The sequence below is a fragment of the Budorcas taxicolor genome, chromosome 8 (assembly GCF_023091745.1).
Source record: "Budorcas taxicolor isolate Tak-1 chromosome 8, Takin1.1, whole genome shotgun sequence".
Lineage (NCBI taxonomy): Eukaryota > Metazoa > Chordata > Mammalia > Artiodactyla > Bovidae > Budorcas > Budorcas taxicolor.
In genome coordinates, this window is record NC_068917.1 from 72,189,758 (window position 1) to 72,210,353 (window position 20,596).

The 20,596-nt window shown below is 49.8% G+C and overlaps 1 protein-coding gene across 1 annotated transcript in view; it reads left to right on the forward strand.

Moving 5' to 3' along the window:
* The window catches only part of BMP1 (bone morphogenetic protein 1), a 45,580-nt gene that overhangs the window by 5,046 nt on the left and 19,938 nt on the right, over window positions 1-20,596 (forward strand). Inside the window, exons 2-8 of the mRNA XM_052644704.1 lie at window positions 3,312-3,425; window positions 6,410-6,580; window positions 6,780-6,897; window positions 7,200-7,378; window positions 8,104-8,209; window positions 9,854-9,978; window positions 10,528-10,643. Of these exons, the coding sequence (XP_052500664.1) occupies window positions 3,312-3,425; window positions 6,410-6,580; window positions 6,780-6,897; window positions 7,200-7,378; window positions 8,104-8,209; window positions 9,854-9,978; window positions 10,528-10,643 (929 nt within the window). The remainder of the gene's footprint in view (window positions 1-3,311; window positions 3,426-6,409; window positions 6,581-6,779; window positions 6,898-7,199; window positions 7,379-8,103; window positions 8,210-9,853; window positions 9,979-10,527; window positions 10,644-20,596) is intronic.

Below are 20,596 nucleotides of genomic sequence, written 5' to 3' on the forward strand. Positions count from 1 at the left end.
CAGATTCTTTTATTAGCTCTTTTTTTTTTTTTTTTAATGTAGGGGAAAATTGAGCTTTAGAAGAGTTTTTGTGACTTGTCAGTGAGAGGGTAGTCACTCAGATTCAAAGCAGATCTGTCTGACTCCAAAGACCTTGTTCTTTGCTGCTGTGTCCGAAGATGAGTTTAATATCCAGTCACACTGTATCCCTGTGATGCCTATGGTTGTGGCTGTGTGAGCCTGAGGGTGCAGTGTCTGTGTAGAGGTGCAAAGAGAGAAGAGGTGTAGGTGCATTTACACTGGGTGCCTGTGTAAACCCGCCATCACCTCTGTGGGGTGTATCTCCCATCCCATGCCCTTGCTCAGACCACAGCTGAGAAGCACCTTGTATTGCTGTCCCATCAGTTGCTGAGCCAAGGCCACCAAGGGTGATGTTTTCAGTAAGAAAATTTTTCCCATGTGGAGAAAGAAATTCTGGGCCACTTACCAGTTGGTGACCTTGGCCAAGTCGTTTCCCATCTCACATTCAAGTGTTCTGATCTCTCAAGTCAGGGCTGGCGTGAGCGTGCGTGCTAAGTCACTTCAGTCATGTCCGACTCTTTGCAACCCCATGGACTGTATCCTGCCAGTCTCCTCTATCCATGGGAATCTCCAGGCAAGAATACTGAAGTAGGTTGCCATGCCCTCCTTCATGGGATCTTCCCAACCCAGGAGTCAGACCTGGCTCTTGCATTGCAGGCAGATTCTTTACCACTCAGCCACCAGGGAAGGCCCACTCAAGTCAGGGAAGAGGGCTCAAATCTAACCACTAGGTTATTTCTCCACGAGTTTGTAATGGGATGCTCCTTGGCAAGTGTATGGCTGGAGTTTGGCTTATTGGGAATATCCCTGGTGGGCCAGGATTAATGAATTCATTAATGTGAGAGCACTTCGTCAACAGCAAAGCACCAGGCAAATTTCAACAGATATTTACATAAGGTGTCATTATTGCTACTATTACTGGCTTAAAGGGTTTGGAACTTGCTGTTGGTTTGTGTGTGTTGGAGCTTTTGCATGTGTGTTTTAGGACTGTCTCTGATGTGTGTATTTTTTGGTGGATGTGTGTTTCTGAATGAGTATTTTTGTGTATATGTATTTAGAATATGGGGCTTCCCTGGTGGCTCATTAGAAAAGAATCTGCCTTCCAATGCAGGAGGTGGGAGTTTGATCCCTGGGTTGGGAAGATCCCCTGGAGAAGGAAATGGCAACCCATGTCAGTATTCTTGCCTGGGAAATCCCATGGACAGAGGAGCCTGGCGGGCTGCAGTCCATGGGGTCGCAAATGAGTCAGACATGACTTAGCAACTAAAAAAACAATTTAGAATGTGGGTTCTACAAGCTGACAAACTCGAGTGCAGTGAGCACTGGACTGGGAATTGGGAGGCCTGAGGTATAAATCCAGCCTTGGTAGTGACTAACAGCATGATCCCCATTAAATCATTGCCCTTCTGGGCCTCAGTTTCTGCATCTATAAAATGGGACACTGGCCTAGACAATTGCTAAAGTCATTCCACATTCTGCCCATCCAGCTCCAGATCACACCTGTCGAAGAGTGAGTGTCTGTTGGCACACATTTGCACGCCTGACGTATGTCAGCATGACACTTCACTTGAACAAATGTATATCGAGTGCCTCCCACCACCAGAGGGGGTGGTGTGGATGCTACTTGTGTGTGCAGGAGTGTCTATGTGACTTTTGTAGCTCTCTTTTGGATGGCACAGGTGTGGATGTTACCGTGAGTCTGGCAGAGCACTGACGCCTGTGTATGATGCTGTGGTGATGACTAGGGGTGTGTGTGTGTGTGTGTCCACCCAGTGGGCCAGCTGGTGAGGAAAAACCTGTGTGCAAGGCCTCAAGGTTAGAACAGTTTGTGTAATGCTGCCCGCCAGGCCTCTGTAGCACTGGGGATGAGAAACAGATGTCGCTGTGGGTGGGTCTGCGGGAGGCTGCTCTCTGCTCCACCTCCAGCATTGCCTCCTGCCTCCCCCACGGCAGCCCAGCGTGAAGCTTGCATCTGAGCATCTTCCAAAGCACTTTCCAAAGGGCTCAGCTCCCCCTGTATTTCTCAGAAAGCAGACTGTTCAGCCCATCCCTCTAGAAACCTCAAGAAAAGATGTTCAACATCACTCATTATTAGAGAAACACAAATCAAAACCACAATGAGGTGTCATCTCACTCCAGTCAGCACGGCCATTGTCAAAAAGTCTACAAACAATAAATGCTGGAGAGGGTGTGAAGAAAAGGGAACCCTTCACTGTTGGTGGGAATGCATACTGGTACTGCCACTATGGAGAACAGTATGGAGATTCCTTAAAATAAGTTGGGAATAGAATTGCCATATGACCCAGCAATCCCACTGCTGGCTGGGCATACCCCTCAGGAAACCTCTCCCCACAGCACCAGAAATCAAAATGCCCTGGGGTGGGGGACTCTTTTCCCCCAGATCTTTCTCCCTCCCGAGAGGGGACTTGAGACTCAGAACAGGAATCACTGTTAAACCTTTTCCTCCAAGCCTATCAGGTGTCCTGACTTCCCTACCACACTTTCCTGCTCCCATTTTTATTCATAGGGTCTCCCTCAGTGTAATTGAAATGGCAATTGTTAAGCGAATTCCATATGCCCAGCACAATGCCAAGGTTATGGACCCCCAAAGTAGACACTCTGTCCTCTTAACGCCTTTGATTTTGTTGGTAATACCCATCCCTTCCTGGAATTCTCCAGCTCTGTTTTTGTTTACTTATGTATATGTTTGAAGGTCAGTTTCCTACTAGCGAGTGGGAACCACTTCTATCTTGCTAATCACTAGAGTAGCACCTGGCCCACAGTAGGTGCTTACTGTGTGCTCAGACTCTTTGTGACCCCATGGACTATAGCCCACCAGGCTCCTTTGCCCGTGGGATTCTCCAGGCAAGAATATTGGAGTGGGTTGCCATTTCCTCCTCCAGGGGATTTTCCTGACCCAGGGATCCAACCCCCATCTACATCTCCTGCTTTGCAGGTGGATTCTTTACTGTTGAGACATTACTAGGCGTTTGCTAAAGAATGATGGAATATGTGAAATGACTCTGTCTTTGAGAAGTCTGGTGGAGCTGAGCATCAGCTTTGATGAGATTTCAACTGAAAAATGAGCTTGAGTTTCCCGAAAGATCCTCAAAGCTGGCCCCCCACTACTGTTCTTCCTTAGAAGGCATTTGAGGATTACAGTTGCAGTGAGGGCCAGGGGCGGTGGCCACAGGGTCAGGCTGTCAGTGCTGCACTGGGGGACTGACTGTCCTTGCCTCTTCTCTTTCCAGCTGCCTTCCTTGGGGACATCGCCCTGGACGAGGAGGACTTGAGGGCCTTCCAAGTGCAGCAGGCTGCGGATCTCAGACAGCGTGCAACCCGCAGGTCTTCCATCAAAGCTGCAGGTACACTGGGTACGGGCCAGCCCTCCTCTGTCCCAGAAACGGGTTCCAGAATTGGAGAAACAGGGAATGCCTCTGTTCTCAGCCAGGCCCTTCCAGGACAGAGGTGGTGAACTTGAATCCAGCATAAGGGCTTGTCTTCTCCTAGTGTATTTTTATCCCTTCCCCAGCATGGCAAGTGTAGACATACCCAGAAGCTAAGCACCCATGTTGTTTTTGCTTACAGTTTAGGAAGTACTTTCAAAAACATTATCTAACTTGACTGTCCCCAACCACCTTCAAAGGTAGGTCAGGACAACTCCCACTTTACAGACACAGATCTTCCTCACCTTAAGATTGGGCTGAAAGTGTCAAAAAGTCAGAGTGTTAGTTGCTCAGTCATGTCCAACTCTTTGTGACCCCATGGACTGCAGCCCCTCCAGGCTCTTCTGTCCATGGAATTCTCCAGGCAAGAATACTGGAGTGGGTAGACATTCCCTCCTCTAGGGGATCTTCCCGACCCAGGGATCAAACTTGAATCTCCTGCATTGCTGGCAGATTCTTTATTATCTGAGCCAAGATGCAGTACATCCTAATAAACCCATCATAAATTGAAAATAGCTGAAGTTGAAAATGCTTTTAATACACCTAATCTATTGAACATTGTAGCTCAGCCTAGCCTACCTTAAAGGTGCTCAGGACACTTACATACACCTATTACTGGGCAAAATCATCTTAACACAAAGCCTATTTTATAATAAAATGATGAATCCCTCATGTAATTATTGAATACTGTCCTGAAAGTAAAAATAGAATGATAGTCTGGGTACAGAATGGTTGGAAATGTGTGGGTTGTTTCCCGGTACGATGGTGTGGCTGGTGGGGAGCTGCAGCTTGCTGCCACTGCCCAGCATCTCAGGAGAAGATACTGCCTATCGCTAGCTCAGGAAACTTAAAATACAAACTTTGAAGTACAGTTTCTCCTGAGTGTGGATCACTTTCGTCCCATCATAAAGCCAAAACACGGTAAGTCAAACCATCATAAATCAGAGACTGTCTGTACAGAAACCAAGAATCACAGAGGTAAGGTGACTTGCTCAAGATCCCAGAGCTAGTCAGTGGCAGAACTAGGACAGGAACCCAAGCCTTCACACTCTAAATCCGAAGTTCTTTGCTCAACCCCACAATCCCTCCTGGCCTCTCCTCCTGCTCCCATTTTGCAAGCCTCTACGCATCCTTCATGGCCCATCTCAAGAGCTTCTCTTGGGAATCTTCCCTGATCGTCTCCCAGGCATGACCAGGCCACCATTTGCTGTGCTCTCTCTGCTCTGGGCTTATACTTTTAGCATCTCACAAGTCAAATCACACTGCAATGACTGGTTTATACCTCTCTCTCCCCAACTGGACTCGAAGCTCTTCAAGGTCAGGGGTGGGTCCAAGCACCTCCCAGCCAGCCTGGCACTTGTGAATGGGGGAGGGGAGGGTGGGGTCGAGGCCCTGGGCTCTTTTAGTTCTGTCCAGCCTTCTCACTGCTTTGCAACGTGGTCCTGCTCACAGATAACCCTCCCCTTGCCAAAGTGGGGGATTCTCACTTGGGGCCTGTTCTGGGCACACTCTGGTGGTGTTGGGTAGTTGTCCAGTCTGCATGAGGGAGGATCTTCTCTGGGCAGTCCATGGAGTAAAGGTCAAACTATGCCAGTGAGCAGCTGGCATTGGAGGGTGACCTGGTAGCCTGATAACTGGCAAGGCTTATTTGACCTTAGTGGGGGGACTAGGATACATGGGATAAAGGGAAAGACAAGGGGAAAGCTGAATGGAGATTTGGATCACCTGGATCTGCCACTTACCATCTGACTTTGGACAAATCTTAGGCTTTAGTTTCTTTATCTGTCAAATGTAGATAGTGACACTTGCCCAGTCCAGCATGAGAGCTACTGTGTCAAATGAGGACCTGTACTTGGGAATATTTAAAGAAGACATTAAGTTCTGTATGCTCCACAATTATGAAGGTTCCCTGGTAGCTCAGGCGGTAAAGAATCTGCCTGAAATGCATGAGACTCAGGTTTGATCCCTGGGTCGGGAAGATCCCCTGGAGGAGGACACAGCAACCCACTCCAGTATTCTTGCCTGGAGAATTCCATGGATAGAGGAGCCTAGTGGGCTCTAGTCCATGGGGTCACATAGAGTCAGACATGATTGAGCGACTAACACTTACATTAGCTGAGCAGGAGTGTTTCCTAGTCTCAGGTTCCCTGTAGGTCCAGGGAAATGAGTACACCGCTGCTCTCTTATTCACGTGTAGTCTATTCTTATTGTTCATGACAGTTACAGTTTATAGTTATAAGGTTATAACTATAACCTTATAGTTAGTTATTCCATAAAGTCACTGCAAACACTGAATTAGTGAATTCTGAGCCATTACTCCTAGGAGAAATACAAGGTTAAGTTCCTACAAGCCTCTGGTCACATTTTCATCAACTTGTTAACACATAACCAAGTCATATATGTGTTTCTATTTAAAGACATCTTATTTGCTATATCATTGATTTATTAACACTGAACTCATGGTCAACAGCACTGTAAGTCAAGCCTGAATGAAGATTATCTAACACAGGTATTTTCTGTATCTACATCCCAGCCCTCTTGTACCTGGGAGTTAAGGGGAGGGTCATTTTAGACAGTGATATCACCAAGAAAAGGCATAAAAATGCAAAAAAAAAAAAGTGGCGCTAACTAAATTATGAAGAAGATACTTACCTTCAGAATGAGCTGAAACAGGGAGGCAGCCTGTCCCCTTGTTCAGGCTCAGCCCAGGTCATGGGTGACTCAAATGTTTCACTGCTTTGTGCATCACAGCCAGTGACCGTGAAAGAGCTGATGGTCTTGATTTGGGGGTTTTACAAATTTTAGTGAGTGGGCAGGTACAGAACCCCTAGACAATGAGGCTCGGTTGTCATTTGCTTCCTCCTGCCCTTCATGCTCTTGCTACCAATGGCTTCCTTTTTCAGTTTCAGGAAACTCCTCTACCCTCAACAGCCAGAACGCTAGTATGAAGCCTCAGAGGAGAAGCCGTGGGAGATGGAAAAGCCGGTCCCGGAGCCGGCGGGCAGCAACGTCCAGACCAGAGCGGGTGTGGCCTGACGGAGTCATCCCCTTTGTCATTGGGGGCAACTTCACTGGTGAGCATGATGTTGGGGGCGGTTGGGGGTGGGGGCCCCCGAGCAGCCTGCACCCCACCCCAGCCTCGGCGCGGCCCCGTCCTGCGCGGTGGTGTGAGTGGTGCCTTCTGCCTGTCTGATGAATGGCTGACTCTTTAGCAGAAGCTGGAGGTGAGCCCACCTGGACACTGTGGCAGCCTGGCCTCCTTTGTCCCCACAGGCAGCCAGAGGGCAGTCTTCCGGCAGGCCATGAGGCACTGGGAGAAGCACACCTGTGTCACCTTCTTGGAGCGCACGGACGAGGACAGCTATATCGTGTTCACCTACCGACCCTGCGGGTGAGCAGGGGCCCCTGGGCGCTGTACCCTCGGCCATCGCCCTAGCCCGTGTTCGGTCCTGGGCACTGCAGCCGTCCCCCCGGGCACGGCCCTGGGTCATCTGTCCCCTCCCGCCATGGGGGCATTTCCCCAGGAGCTGCCCCGGATGTGGCTCAGACCCCAGCAGACAGCCCGGGCGTCACGCGCTCAGGCCCTTCCTCCACCCCTCTGCTCCTTGGCCCCCCTGGCAGCCACGCCCGGCCCCTGAGTGGATGCACTCCCCCAGCTCGGGACCGCCCCCCTGAGCTGGCCCCGCCCTCCAGGTGCTGCTCCTACGTGGGCCGCCGTGGCGGGGGCCCCCAGGCCATCTCCATCGGCAAGAACTGTGACAAGTTTGGCATTGTGGTCCACGAGCTGGGTCACGTCATCGGCTTCTGGCATGAGCACACGCGACCCGACCGAGACCGCCACGTCTCCATCGTGCGGGAGAACATCCAGCCAGGTACAGACCTCTGCCTGCCCCTCCAGGGTCCCTGCTCAGGGTGGGGGCTGCTCCCTTAAGCCATCACCTTTGCTCAACGTGGTATTACAGTCCCAGCTGTGCCTGGGGTCCAAACACTCCCCCTGAAACATCTTCTCTGGGTCAGTGGCAGCTCAGGGACCACAAATCCATTGTCAGATGGGGGCTGGGACAGGTCTAGGTCCTGCACACAGGGCTGCCTGGAGCAGCCAGAACCCACTTGGCCTTCAGGGTGGGGGTTGGGGAGGGGTCGGCCCTTTCTCCATGCTTCCCCAGGCTTTCTCTTCACTTTTACCGTCTTCAGCTCTCTGCCTATTCTGTCCTCTAAAGGGTTTTTTCTCTCTCCTTTCTCCCGACTATGCTCTCTCTTCCCTCCCTTCCTGCTTCCTCCCTCTCCTCCCCTCTTCACTGCTCTCATCTCCCCGGTGGTTCTAGAAATGGGCGCCTCCTTCCTATCGTCCCTTGAGTCATTTCTCCAGCACATCCTCACCCCACCTACACCCTGCTGGACAGACTCTTCTAGAGATTCGTCTCTCCCCAAGGCTTCCCTGGGTCGCTTTTGGACCCCCAGGTAGGGGGTCACCTCTCAAGAGCAGAGGGGACCCCATCCCTGACCCTAAAGAGGTAGCGCTGCAACCCCCACAGACCTGCCCCCTCCCGCCCCCGCCCCCTCCCCCTCCCACACTCCCTTCTCCTGGTCTTCACAGGGCAGGAGTATAACTTCCTGAAGATGGAGGTCCAGGAGGTGGAGTCCCTGGGGGAGACCTATGATTTTGACAGTATCATGCACTATGCCCGGAACACATTCTCCAGGTGAGAGATTGGGGCCCCCCTCTTCTGGGGCAGCCCAGCCCTGCCCTCTGTAGACCTCCCACTTTGCACTAGCCTGCCCCACTGGGGTCATCAGTGAGGACAGGAGTGGGCCCCTGGGTGGTTGAGGACCCATGGGTGCTGCCTGCCCTGCTGTTCTCTTCTGCAGTGAATCGGTGGCAGGACTGGGACTCCCAGGGCCTAGGTTCCTCACCTAGTACTGGGCACAGTAGGCCCAGGAGGGTGAAACCCAGCTGCTGCCCAGGCACATGGGATGCCAAGGCCCCGGAGCTGTATCAGCCCGAGGGAGCTGAGTTTTTCCCTCAACCGTCTGCCAAAGGGGGCACATTTTTCTGGTGGGTCTGCCTTTTGGTAATTGACTGATCTGTACAAAGGCTGGCTTCTGTCCTGGATCAGCCCTGCTCCCTAACTCATGAGCACATATACACCTACTCTTTATCCTGAGCCCAGGCTTCCTGGTGGCTCAGACAGTAAAGAATCCGCCTGCAGTGGGAAAGACCCGGGTTTGATCCCTGGGTTGGGAAGATCCCCTGGAGAAGGGAATGGTAACCAACTTCAGTATTCTTGCCTGGAGAATCCCATGGACAGAGGAGCATGATGGGGTACAGTTCAGGGGATATTGCAAAGAGTCAGACAGGACTGAGTGACTAAGCATAGGTTCCCAGAAACCACAGGCAGAACCCCCAGCGGTCTTGGCCCAGCCTCCCCATCCCAGCTTCTCCCTAGCTGAGTATGGCACTCTGCCCCTCCCCCTCCTCAGGCTTTCCCTCACCCGCCACGCCTGGCCTTTCCCACGCCTGGCTCTGCCCTCTTCCTCCATCTCTGCTCTCCCAGACGCTGGCCCTTCCCCTCTCCTCGGTCGCTCCTTCTAGAGCCTCTCTTCCTGCCTCCAGACCTGAGGGAATAGACCAAGGAAGGGTAGTGAGGTCACCCCAGCCCCCACCCACAGACCACCCATTTCCCACCAGTCCCACCCCAGCTCCTGCTGAGGTCTACCCAGCTGGGTGTGAGTCAGGGGCCCTGGGGAGGTGGAGGGCTGCCTGCTCTGCCTGCATTCTGATCTTCCCAGATGGAAACACCCGGGACCCAGCAGGCAAGAACTGGGGGGACAGGAGACACGATGGGTCAGGAGCTGGAGGGGCTGTTTTGGGGTCTGGTCTGGCCACAGTGAAACCTGCCCTTTGGCCTTGTCCCAGGTGCCATCAGGAAGGAAGAAGGGCTGGCCCTGGGTAGTCCTGGGAGAGGTGTCAGCAGGGCTGATACACACAAGGGGCCTCAGAAGCAGGGCTGAGACACGGCTGACTAGGGGGTCTGAGGTCCCCCAGGGTTGGGAGGTGGGCCAGACAGAGCTAGGGCACGGGTGGGTCCCCAGGGCCTCCTAGGTCTGTGTTCTCGACCTCCCAAGTGTTCCCGGGGCTCCCCCAGGCCCTGTGGCGTGGCTGCCACGGAGCAGAGTGGCAGCTGGTCAGTGGGCAGTGTAATGACAGGGTGAGATGTCTCCACCCGTCCCCGACCCTGCTGAGGAATGTCTGGGCTCTGGCAGGGTCGTGACCTTGGGTGCATGCAGGCGAGCCACCCTCCTTCCGATCGATTCTCACCCCAGGCTGGGCTTCTCCTCCTCCCCAGGGGCATCTTTCTGGATACCATCGTTCCCAAGTACGAGGTGAATGGGGTGAAGCCCCCCATTGGCCAGAGGACACGACTCAGCAAGGGGGACATTGCCCAGGCACGCAAGCTCTACAAGTGCCCAGGTCAGGGCAGGGATGGGGACAGGACAGGGTGGGGTGGAGGGCAGGCCCTGGGGCCAAGAAGGTTGAAGCTGTGAGACTTAGAAGTCGGAGGCAGCCTGGTTTCTGAGGAGGGGTCACCCAAGTAGGAGCAGTGTTCAAGTTACAGACCCAAACTGGGGCTTGGATCTAGTGGGGAGGTGCTGAGCCACCCACCTTCTGAGGGTCTCTGAGAGTGAGGGGCAGTGGGAGTAGAAAAAGCCAAAGGGGTGGGGGTGGGGGGGCGTGTGTGCAGAGCAATTCCCAGGAAGTGAGACAGAGTGAGGCCCTCCCAAGGAGCTTGACCTTAACTCTGGAAGGCTTGTTGCCTTGACAACAGGGCATCCCTGGCACTAGGTAGAAAAAGAGGAGAAGGAGGTGGATCTTAAAGGGACAGAATCATCCCAGACTCTTTCCTCTGCTCAACCAGTCTCCTGTCCCCCAAAGGGCACCAGGGCTCAGGACGAGAAGCCAGAAGGTTGCGGGGTCTGGGTACCTGCAGCAAGCAATCTGATCATTTCCTTTCCTTGACAGCCTGTGGAGAGACCCTGCAGGACAGTACAGGCAACTTCTCCTCCCCCGAGTACCCCAACGGCTACTCTGCCCACATGCACTGTGTATGGCGTATCTCGGTCACACCTGGGGAGAAGGTAACTGAGCATTACTTCCTCTGCCAGGACCCCCGAGTAGGAGAGCTGAGTCCTTATGGCTGTGAATGACCTTCCTGGGAAATATACTCATTCACCCCACAGGAGGATGGGAAAGTGTGAAAGTCGCTCAGTCATGTCCATTCTTTGTGATCTCATGGGCTGTAGCCCACCAGGCTCCTCGGTCCATGGAATTCTCCAGGCCAGAATAATGGAGTGGATGGCCATTCCCTGCTCCAGGGGATCTTTCCAACCCAGGAACTGAGCCCATGTCTCTCGCATTGCAGGCAGATTCTTTACCATCTGAGCCACTAGGGAAGCCCAGGAGGATGGGAGGCTTCTACTGATAATTGTATACAAACGCTAAATGAAGAGCATTTACTATGTGCTAGGCATGTTTCTACTTGCTTCTCAGATCCATTCACAGGCTTTTCACGTGGAGTCTGGACCTCTCACCCACCCTTGGGCCTTCCATGTCCTTCATATTTTTATTGCACCCACAGCTTTTCAGGCTTTATTTGCTTTGACTGGAACTTGGTACTTAATGTTCTAGTGCAACCTTGAGCTGGGTTAGATTTTATTATCAGTCACATTGCTTATTCCAACAGGTCTCAAGATCATTTTGAATCAGAATTCCACCATCCACCATTCTCACTCTGTCATGAGCTCATTGGATATGCATGTCTTCTGGGCCTTCCAAACTCAACCTTTGATCAAAATATTGAACAGAACATGAATCAAAGCAGATCCCAAGATCTCCCTCTGAATTGACATTGACCCAGTAATCTGCAGGCTTCAGGCAGAGCTATTCCACTAGCAATGACTACTTTAAGAGTCATTACCAGTCAGCCACAGGTCACCACTGGGTTGACCAACCACAGTAGGAGCCGCTTCTGAGACCAGGCCTGTGTCATCTGTATGTCTTTGACATAGGAAGTGATTAATAAATACCAAATAGGTGGGTGGATTGCCTTAGCAAACATAAGTACTATTTCACCAGTTGGTAAAATCCCTTTTAAAAAGGAAGTAAGATTTGTCTAATGTGTCTTGTTTCCAGTGAACCCAGACTGGCTCCTAGCAATCAAATGTTTCTTTTCTAAATGGTCACAGGCTGTCTATTCTAAATGGTCACAGACCATCTGTTGAATTGGGGATTAACATTGAACTCCATGGTTTGCAATTCCCAGAATTAAACTCCAAACTCTCCTCCCCAAACACTCGTACGTACATTCTCGCACACACCCCTTTTGAAAGTTGGAAAGATTCTGTTCTGACTTCTCAAGATTACAGGCACTGATCACATCTGCAAGTTATTTGAATGTCCTCTGATGTCATTTTAAGTCTAGAGACAAAAGCCAATTTAAATAGGCGCTTGCTGACTCTCCTCCTATATTATTGAGCTTCTCTTTCCTTTTCAAATGATGTTTACTTTTTTGTAATTTGAAGATTATCCTTTTTTATGACAAACTTTCATTGAGAGTTGAATAATTCCCTGTCTCTCTTGCTTGGTTTTCTACCATCGTCCCTCAACAGTGAACCCATCCCTTCCTTGTTCTTCTCCTTGTTCTGAATCTAACTTAAAAATTGCAGTCCTTTCTGCTGTCTTGTACTGACCTTGCCCTGGATTCTTTCATTCCTCTACTGAGGAATTTTGAAATCTTACCACAGATAATAACAACATGTAATGACTACTGAGCATAATGATTGGCCAATCACATGTTAAATTCTTTGTGTTATGTCTTTTAGTTAGCCCCACAACGTTAAAGGCTGGGTGCTAATGTTAGCCTTATTATTATTATTTGTTTGGCTGCACCATGCAGCCTGTGGGATCTTAGTTCCCTGACCAGGGATCCAACTCGAGCCCTTGGAGTAAAAGCACAGAGACCTAACCATCTGACTGCCAGGGAATTCGGGCTGGCTTCATTTTGTATATAAGAAAGCAAACTTAGAAAAACTAACTTGCCCAGGATCTCGTAGAACCTGGATTATGATATCAGAGTCTGCGATTGTAGTACTATGTGTATTCCAAAGCCTATTCCGTTCTTACAACAACTACTTAAGTGCCCTTCAGCAACAGTGTTGTCTGGGCACTTTGTGCCTGGCGCTGGGCCTGGCACTGGAGATGGACAGGTGCCCGAGATAGTCCCTGGCCCTGAGGAGCACTGAGAAGGGTAGAGCATCCTTTCTTTCCTGTTTAGGAGGTTTGCTTTGTCAGAAGGCATAGGGCAACTTTGTCAGGACCCACTTCTTCCCTTCCTGCTCTGGGCTGATATGGGCTGGCCCTAGTCTCTAGAGCAGGGATTCCTAACCTTTTTGTCACAAGGGACTGGTTTCATGGAAGACAGTGTTTCCACGGCCCAGGGTGGGAGGGATGGTTTCAGGATGATTCAAGTGCACTGCATTTATTGTGTTAATGATGGTATTTGTAGCCACTCCCTGGCGCTAGCATCACTGTCTCAGATCATCAGGCATTAGATTCTCATAAGTGTGCAACCTCTATCCCTCGCGTGTGTAGTTCACAATAGGGTTCATTCTCCTGTGAAAATTTAATGCCATGGCTGAACCGACAGGAGATAAAGCTCAAGGAATAATGTGAGCAATGGGGAGTAGCTATAAATACAGATGAAACTTCACTCACTTGCCTGCTGTTCACCTCCTACAATATAGCTAACAGGCCATGGCCTGGCAATTAGGGTGGCGACCCCTACTCTAGTGGACATGTGGGCTTGCCTTAGAAAAATCTGTGTATGCCTTGAGTCTGCTCCCTCCATAACTCCCACAAGACTCACCATCCTTTTTCAGCGGTGTGCCCAGTGCTCCTGGGAGTAGGCTAGAGATTAAAAAAAAAAAAAAAATTCAGATTAACCAAGGCACAATTGGAGAATTCCATGAACAGAGGAGCCTGGCAGGCTACACTCCATGGGGTCACAAGAGTCAGACACGACTAAGTTACTAACACACACACACAAAGTATACCCATGGTCCTGGTTGAAACCATAGAATTATAACTGAATGAAAGATGGAACTGTCAGGGACAGAAACATTTAAAGGCTGGGGAGAATAGAAGAAGATGGCATCATAAAGCTGTCGCAGCCACTCCCTGTGGCCAATTATGTGCAAAGTATTGGCATCCTATTTGCATGATCTCTTTATTCCTCACAGCAGTGTCATGATGTAGGTACTGTTATCCCTGTTGGAGAGAGGAGGGTCTCGAGGCTCAAAGGGCAGAAGTAGACCTGGCCAAGTTTGCTGTGGTAGCAGTGGTGGAACCAGCACTCAGTTCTAGCTATCTGACTCCAAAGTCTACTCTTTCAACAGTAAACCTTAAATAAATCCAACTGCATTAGCAAATGGACTTTGACATCTTTTTGGTTCCTGAGAGGTTGTTTTTCACTCACCTCCCAGTTCTCAGCTTATTGCCAGCAATGCACGTGATATGTGAATCTTATCTTGTACAATCACGCAAGTCTCGGTGATGTCAAACAAATGAAAGAGCCACTTTGGAGGACTTCTCTGAGGATCCCTAAGCCTTTACGCTGCAAGTGATTAGCAGCTGCCCTGAAGAGTATTTACAGTGTTTCCCAGGCAACAAAGGGAACTCCTTTATGAGCAGGAGAGTGGTTTCAGGACATGAGAGTCAATTGTTGCAGAGTAGCCAAGAAGATAAGAGAATACAATGTTTTTTGGATTTGGCGTCTCCACCCTGCTTCCCATCCCTACTTTCCGACATCCTGACTCTTCCTCAAGGTCCAGCCCAAATGCTGCCTCCTGTCTAAGGCCTTCCCTAACCCCTACTTCCCATTCCCCAGCTGGGCAGAGATGACCCATCTCCTCCCTCCTCTGCAAGGTCTGGGCTGAGTCCACCCCTAAGTCTCTTTTCCTGGGCACTGAAGGGCATGGGGCATCAAGGAGATGTAGGGAAAGTTGGTGCTCTTTCTTTGTACAGCTGTTGGGCAGAACTGATTGGTAGGCCTGGGACGGCCACAGGGAATAGAGGTTAAAGGCATAAGTTTAAGAGCCAGAATTTAAGCCTAGGTTTGACTCTCAACTGTGTCCTTTTTTAAAATATATATATTCGTTGTTAAGTTGCTAAGTCATGTCCAACTCTTTGCAATCCCATGAACTGCAGCACACCAGGCTTCCCTGTCCTTCACTATCTCCTGGAGTTTGCTCAAACTGATGTCCATTGAGCCAGTGATGCCATCCTGCCATCTCATCCTCTGTCGCCCCTTCTCTTCCTGCCCTCGGTCTTTCCCAGCATCAGGGTCTTTTCCAGTGAGCTGGCTCTTCACATCAGGAGGCCAAAGTATTGGAGCTTCTGCTTCACCATCAGTCCTTCCAATGAATGTTCAAGGTTGTTTTCTTTTAGGATGACTGGTTTGATCTTTCTGTCCAAGGGACTCTCAAGCATCTTCTTTAGCACTGCAATTCTAAAATTAATATATATGTTTATTTGTATTTATTTGGCTGTGCCTGGTCTTAGTTTCAGCATGTGGGATCTTTAGTTGTAGCATGTGGGATCTAGTTCCCCAACCAGAAATCGAACCCAGGCACCCTGCTTTGGGAACACAGTGTCTTAGCCACTGGACCATCAGGAAAGTCCCTCAGCTGTGCTCATTACTGGATGTATGATGTTGGGGAAGTTGCTTATGCTCTCTGAGCCTTTGTTTCCCCATCTGTAAAATGGGCCTGGTGATAGTACCTCCCTCACGGGGTGGATAACAAGGATTAAACAAGTTAATGTACATACGATGCTTATAGGGCACTGCCTAAACATAGTAGGAATTCAGTGTTAGCTGCTAGTATCATTCTGTGTGTGTATGTGTGTGTGTGTGTGTGTGTGCTCAGTCATGTCTGACTTTTGTGACCCCATGGACTAGCCTGCCAGGCTCCTTTGTCCCTGAAATTTTCCAGGCAAGAATACTGGAGTGAGTTGCCATTTCCTACTCCAGGAGATCTTCCTGACCCAGTGATCAAACCCATCCTTTCTGCATTGGCAGGTGGATTCTTTACCACGGCACCACCTGGGCCATTCTATAGTCCTGATCTATTGAGGCCTGGCGTGCTGCGATTCATGGGGTTGCAAAGAGTCGGACACGACTGAGTGACTGAATTGAACTGAACTGAACTGATTAATGAATACTGCTGCTGCTAAGTTGCTTCAGTCATGTCCAACTCTGTGCGACCCCATAGACGGCAGCCCACTAGGGCTCCTCTGTCTCTGGGATTCTCCAGGCAAGAACACTGGAGTGAGTTGCCATTTCCTTCTCCAATGCATGAAAGTGAAAAGTGAAAGTGAAGTCGCTCAGTCGTGTCCGACTCTCAGCAACCCCACGGACTGCAGCCCACCAGGCTCCTCCGTCCATGGGATTTTCCAGGCACGAGTACCGGAGGGTGCCTCAATTGCCTCCATCTATTTTCCTGGATTCTGGTGTGGACTATCTTGTGACCCAAATATCAGACTATCTAAACTCAACTCTAGGAGTAAAATCCACATATATTGAGTGGCATACACTGCCATACGGATGTGTGACGTGTATGTTTGACCCCGGTGTCAGACAAGGTCTTAAATTTTACATGTAGTAATTTAATTCCCCTAAACTCTATGAGGCAGGTACTATTACCATTTGTTGTTGTCATTGTTGTTTACTCACTAAGTCCTGTCCGATTCCTTTGTGACCCCATGGACTGTAGCCCACCAGGCTCCTCCATCCATGGGATTTCCTAGGCAAGAATACTGGGGGCACAGTTGCCATTTCATCCTCCAGGGGAATCTTCCTGACCCATGGATTGAATCCATGTCTTCTGCGTTGGCAGGTGGATTCTTTACTGCTGAGCCACCAGGGAAGCTCACTATTACCATTACCATCTTGCAAATAAGGAAACAGAGGAGTTCAGTAATGGGCCTAAGATCTGCCTGAGGCCAGCCAACTGGTCTCTGAGGATTGAGGTGTTTTCCCAGCTCCTCCCTGAGACCACTCAACACGCATGAGGAATACTTCCCACATGCAAGGTTCACCTGGGGACGCTGCACCCCTATTGCATTTTCCCCACGACTCCCCAGTGGAATCCTTATGACCATCTCCATTTTTCAGACAAAGACAGCGAGGCCCAAAGTCAGGCTCTGGGCCAGAGTCACCAGCTAGGAAGTGGCAGAGCTGGCCAGGTTTTCCTTGGCAAAGGGCAGTGCCCCTGCCACCAGAGCACAGCTGTTTCCACACGACAGAAGTCGTTACAACTCTTAATTGGACACCTCCGGTCTCAATATAGCCACAGCTGCGCCTCCCTATGAGATGCGCCTGACTGCCAGCCCAGGTCTCTTCCTCCTACTTGTGGTGACCTCTGCTTCCTCTTGCCCATGGAAGGTTTCAGGTGGGCCTGGTAGGGGTCTGCCAGCCGGGCGTGGTTTCTTTTTTGGGGGCCTGAATGTATCCATCCTGGACAGAGTCACGGTTGTTTCCGGGGAAGAAGGGAAAGTGGCTGCTGTTCTCCGTGCAGCTGCTGAGCGGACTTGATTGGCAGGCTCAGAGAAGCCACGTGGAGTAGTGGTTAAGAGAGTAAGTTTAGGAGCCAAGAAGCCCTCACTTGGCCCTCTGCATTCCTTCTTCCATCCAGCCACTCTTTTTTTTTAAGACTGATTTTCTTTGTTGGCCGTGGTGGGCCTTCGTTGCTGCACACGGGCTTTCTCTAGTTGCAGAGCATGGCTTTTCATTGTGGTGGCTCCTCTTGCTACAGAGCACGGGCTTCAGTAGATGTGGCTCTCGGGCTTAGTGGCTCAGTTACATGTGGAATCTTCCCAGACCAGGGATCAAACCCATGTCCCCTGCATTGGCAGGTAGATTCTTAACCCCTGGACCACCAGGGAAGCCCCATCCAGCAACTCTTTAACAGATATTTTTGTTGTGTGCTAGATATAAAGATAGCATATGCATGTTATTAAAATTTTGAGCAATATAGAAATGCCTCAGGTAAAAAATGAGCTTTCTCCATTTGATTATCCTTTGAATGCCACTCCTCAGAGGTAACTAAGCATTGGTAACACTTGGGACGTCCTTCCAGACTCTTTTAGTGTGTGTGTGGTCTTCTGTAACTTGCCTTTCATTCAACAATAAATCATGGTCATCGGTCTATGTCAGCACATATATTATCTCACCCAATCACTTTTGAGGCTGCTTGGCATCCCATCATCTCAATTTAATTATTTAATCACCCCCTGCAGGTCTCTTTTTTATATATAATTTTATTTTTATTTATTTTTGACGGTGCTGGGTCTTCATTGCTGCGCACGGGCTTTTCTCTAGCTACAGCGAGTGGGGGCTGCGCTCTAGTTGCCGTGCATAGGCTTCCCGTTACAATGATTTCCCTCGTTGCAGAGCATGGGTTCGAGGTGTACAGGCTTCAGGCTCGTGGCGTGTGGACTCCGTAGTTGTGGTTCCCCGGCTCTAGAGCATAGGCAGAGTAGTTGTGGTGACTGGGCTAGGTTGTTCCTCAGCTTGTGGGATCCTCCCAGACCAGGGACCAAACCCATGCTTCCTGCATTGGCAGGATTCTTTATGACCGAGCCCCCAGAGAAGCCCACCCTGCAGGTTTCTTGATGGACGCTGTTCTAAGTTTTCCCAACCTTTCATTACTACCAAAATAAACACCTTGACACTTATATCTTTATACACTTAGGCAAGTTTCTCTGTAGAACAAATTCTAGAAAGCAAAATTCTGGTCAAGAAATGTTTACTAAGCAACGACTATGTGCCATGCACCGAGGATTCCATAATGAATTAAACTTCCTCTGTGGTCACATTTGATCATTTTCTGAAAAGATAAAATATTGGGTAATAAGACGCTGGCTCTAGAGCAAGAGCTGGAACAGATTTTCGACTTCAGTTTTTCAAAATGTCAGGACTTGTCTTTTTATCATGATGGTACTCCCGATGGTGATTAGTCATCATCATCAAGAGTAATATAGTGTACTTTTGAAGGGCTTCCTGGTAGCCTGGTTAGGGTTCCGGGCTCTCACTGCCATGGCCCAGGTTCAATTTCTGGTCAGAGAACTGAGGTCCTGCAAGCTGTATGTGTGAATTCAGTCGTGTCCAACTCTTCGTGTCCCCGTGGACTGTAGCCCACCAGGCTCCTCTGTCCGTGGAATTTTCCAGGCAAGAATATTGGAGTGGATTGCCATACTCTCCTCCAGGGGATCTTCCCAGGGATTGAACCCATGTCTCTTATAACCTCTGCCTTGGCAGGCAGGTTCGTTACCGCTAGCACCACCTGGGAAGCCTGTGCAGTGTATCCAAAAAAAAACAAACAAACAAACCCAAAAAAGAGTAATAGAGTGTACTCATGTTTTCAAAACATGATCTCACTTGATTACCTCTTGTAATCCCACTTGATTACATCAAAGCAGCAAAATTAATGAAAGCCTCCCCAGTACAAACATATTTAAACTCATGTATGAATCAAAAGAAAAGATAAAAGGTGGACCATGGATTCCAAACTAGGTCAGGATGACATGTGAATAAATGGGGGTGAAAAGCAGTGAAATTATGATGGACTCAGTAGATTGAAGGTTGTAGTGAATTGGAAGGATTGGGCTCTATGCACAGAAGGAGTGAGTGAGAAAGAATGGGCCACATGGATGGAGAATGGGGTCCTTGGGTTTGAGACTGAGAATGTTAACAAGATTTAGGGCATGATGTATTGGCTGGGAAGGGGCAGGGAGAGGGTGAGAGAGGAGGACAGGGAATGCAGAGGTCAGAAAATGGCAAGGATCATGCAAGTCGATGGTGAAATCACGAGGAGTTCTGACGGGGTTGGTGCTAAAGTAACCATAAGCCAGGAGCTCTTCTTTGACCAGTGGTAGCATTGACCTTGGCTGCAGACAGCAGCTGCCAGCGCCTGCTGTGGGATCTTTTTCATTCCAGCCTCTACTCTGTGTGTTAGTCACGCAGTCATGTCTGACTCTCTGTAACCCCACTGACTGTAGCCACCAGGCTCCTCTGTCCATGGAATTTCCCAGGCAAGAATGCTGGAGTGGGTTGCCATTCCCTTCTCCAGAGGATCTTCCTGACCTTCCTGACCCAGGGATTGAAACTGGGTCTCCTGCATTGCAGGCAGATTCTTTATCATCTCAGCCATCCTGGAAGCTATGGGATCTTTTTCATTCCAGCCTCCACTCTGTCTGCCTCTTACATTGCAGGGAGCCAGAGGGGAGATGGACTCCCTTGTCCCTTTCTCCTCCAGCAGGGAATCTAGTTCGCACCTAACAGGTGGGCCCCTTGGAGCTTCACATGCTCACTGCACATGCCTTGCAGATGGGCAGGGGGGCATTCTCTGGAGTCCCTGCTTATTGGACTCAGAAAGTATAGCAAGCTTCAGGGCTCACTCCAGAAACTACTAAGCAAGAAAGTGTGCTTCTCTACCTGTTCATGAGCCCACCTCCTGGGGAGACTTGGTACTTACCAAGGTGTTAGAGGTCCCTCCAGTATTAGGTGAACATTTGATGAGTTCAAAGGCCAAAATGAGTATGTGCAGAAGGTGCTTAGGGCAGTGCCTATACCCATGAAGGGCTGTGTCAGGGTGAGATGTCTTTCTTCGTTTTACGTACTAGGTAACTGAGGTTCAGAGAGGTCAAGTGATTTACCCAAGGACTCACAGCGAGAAACGCAGAGATGAGATTCAAACCCAGGCTCAAATGACTGGGTTTTCAGTCAGTGATCTTTTTAACATTATGCTTTTTTAAAATGATTTATTTGGCTGCTTCAGGTCTCAGTTCCAGCAGGTGGGATCTTTCACTGTAGCACACAGACTCTCTAGTTGTGGCTTGCAGGCTCAATAGTTGTGGCACACGGTACAGTTCCTCTGAGGCATGTGGGATCTTAGTTCCCCTGCGTCCCCTTTCATTGCAGGGAGGATTTTTAACCACTGGACCCCAGGGAAGTCCCTCATTAGGTGGGACTTAA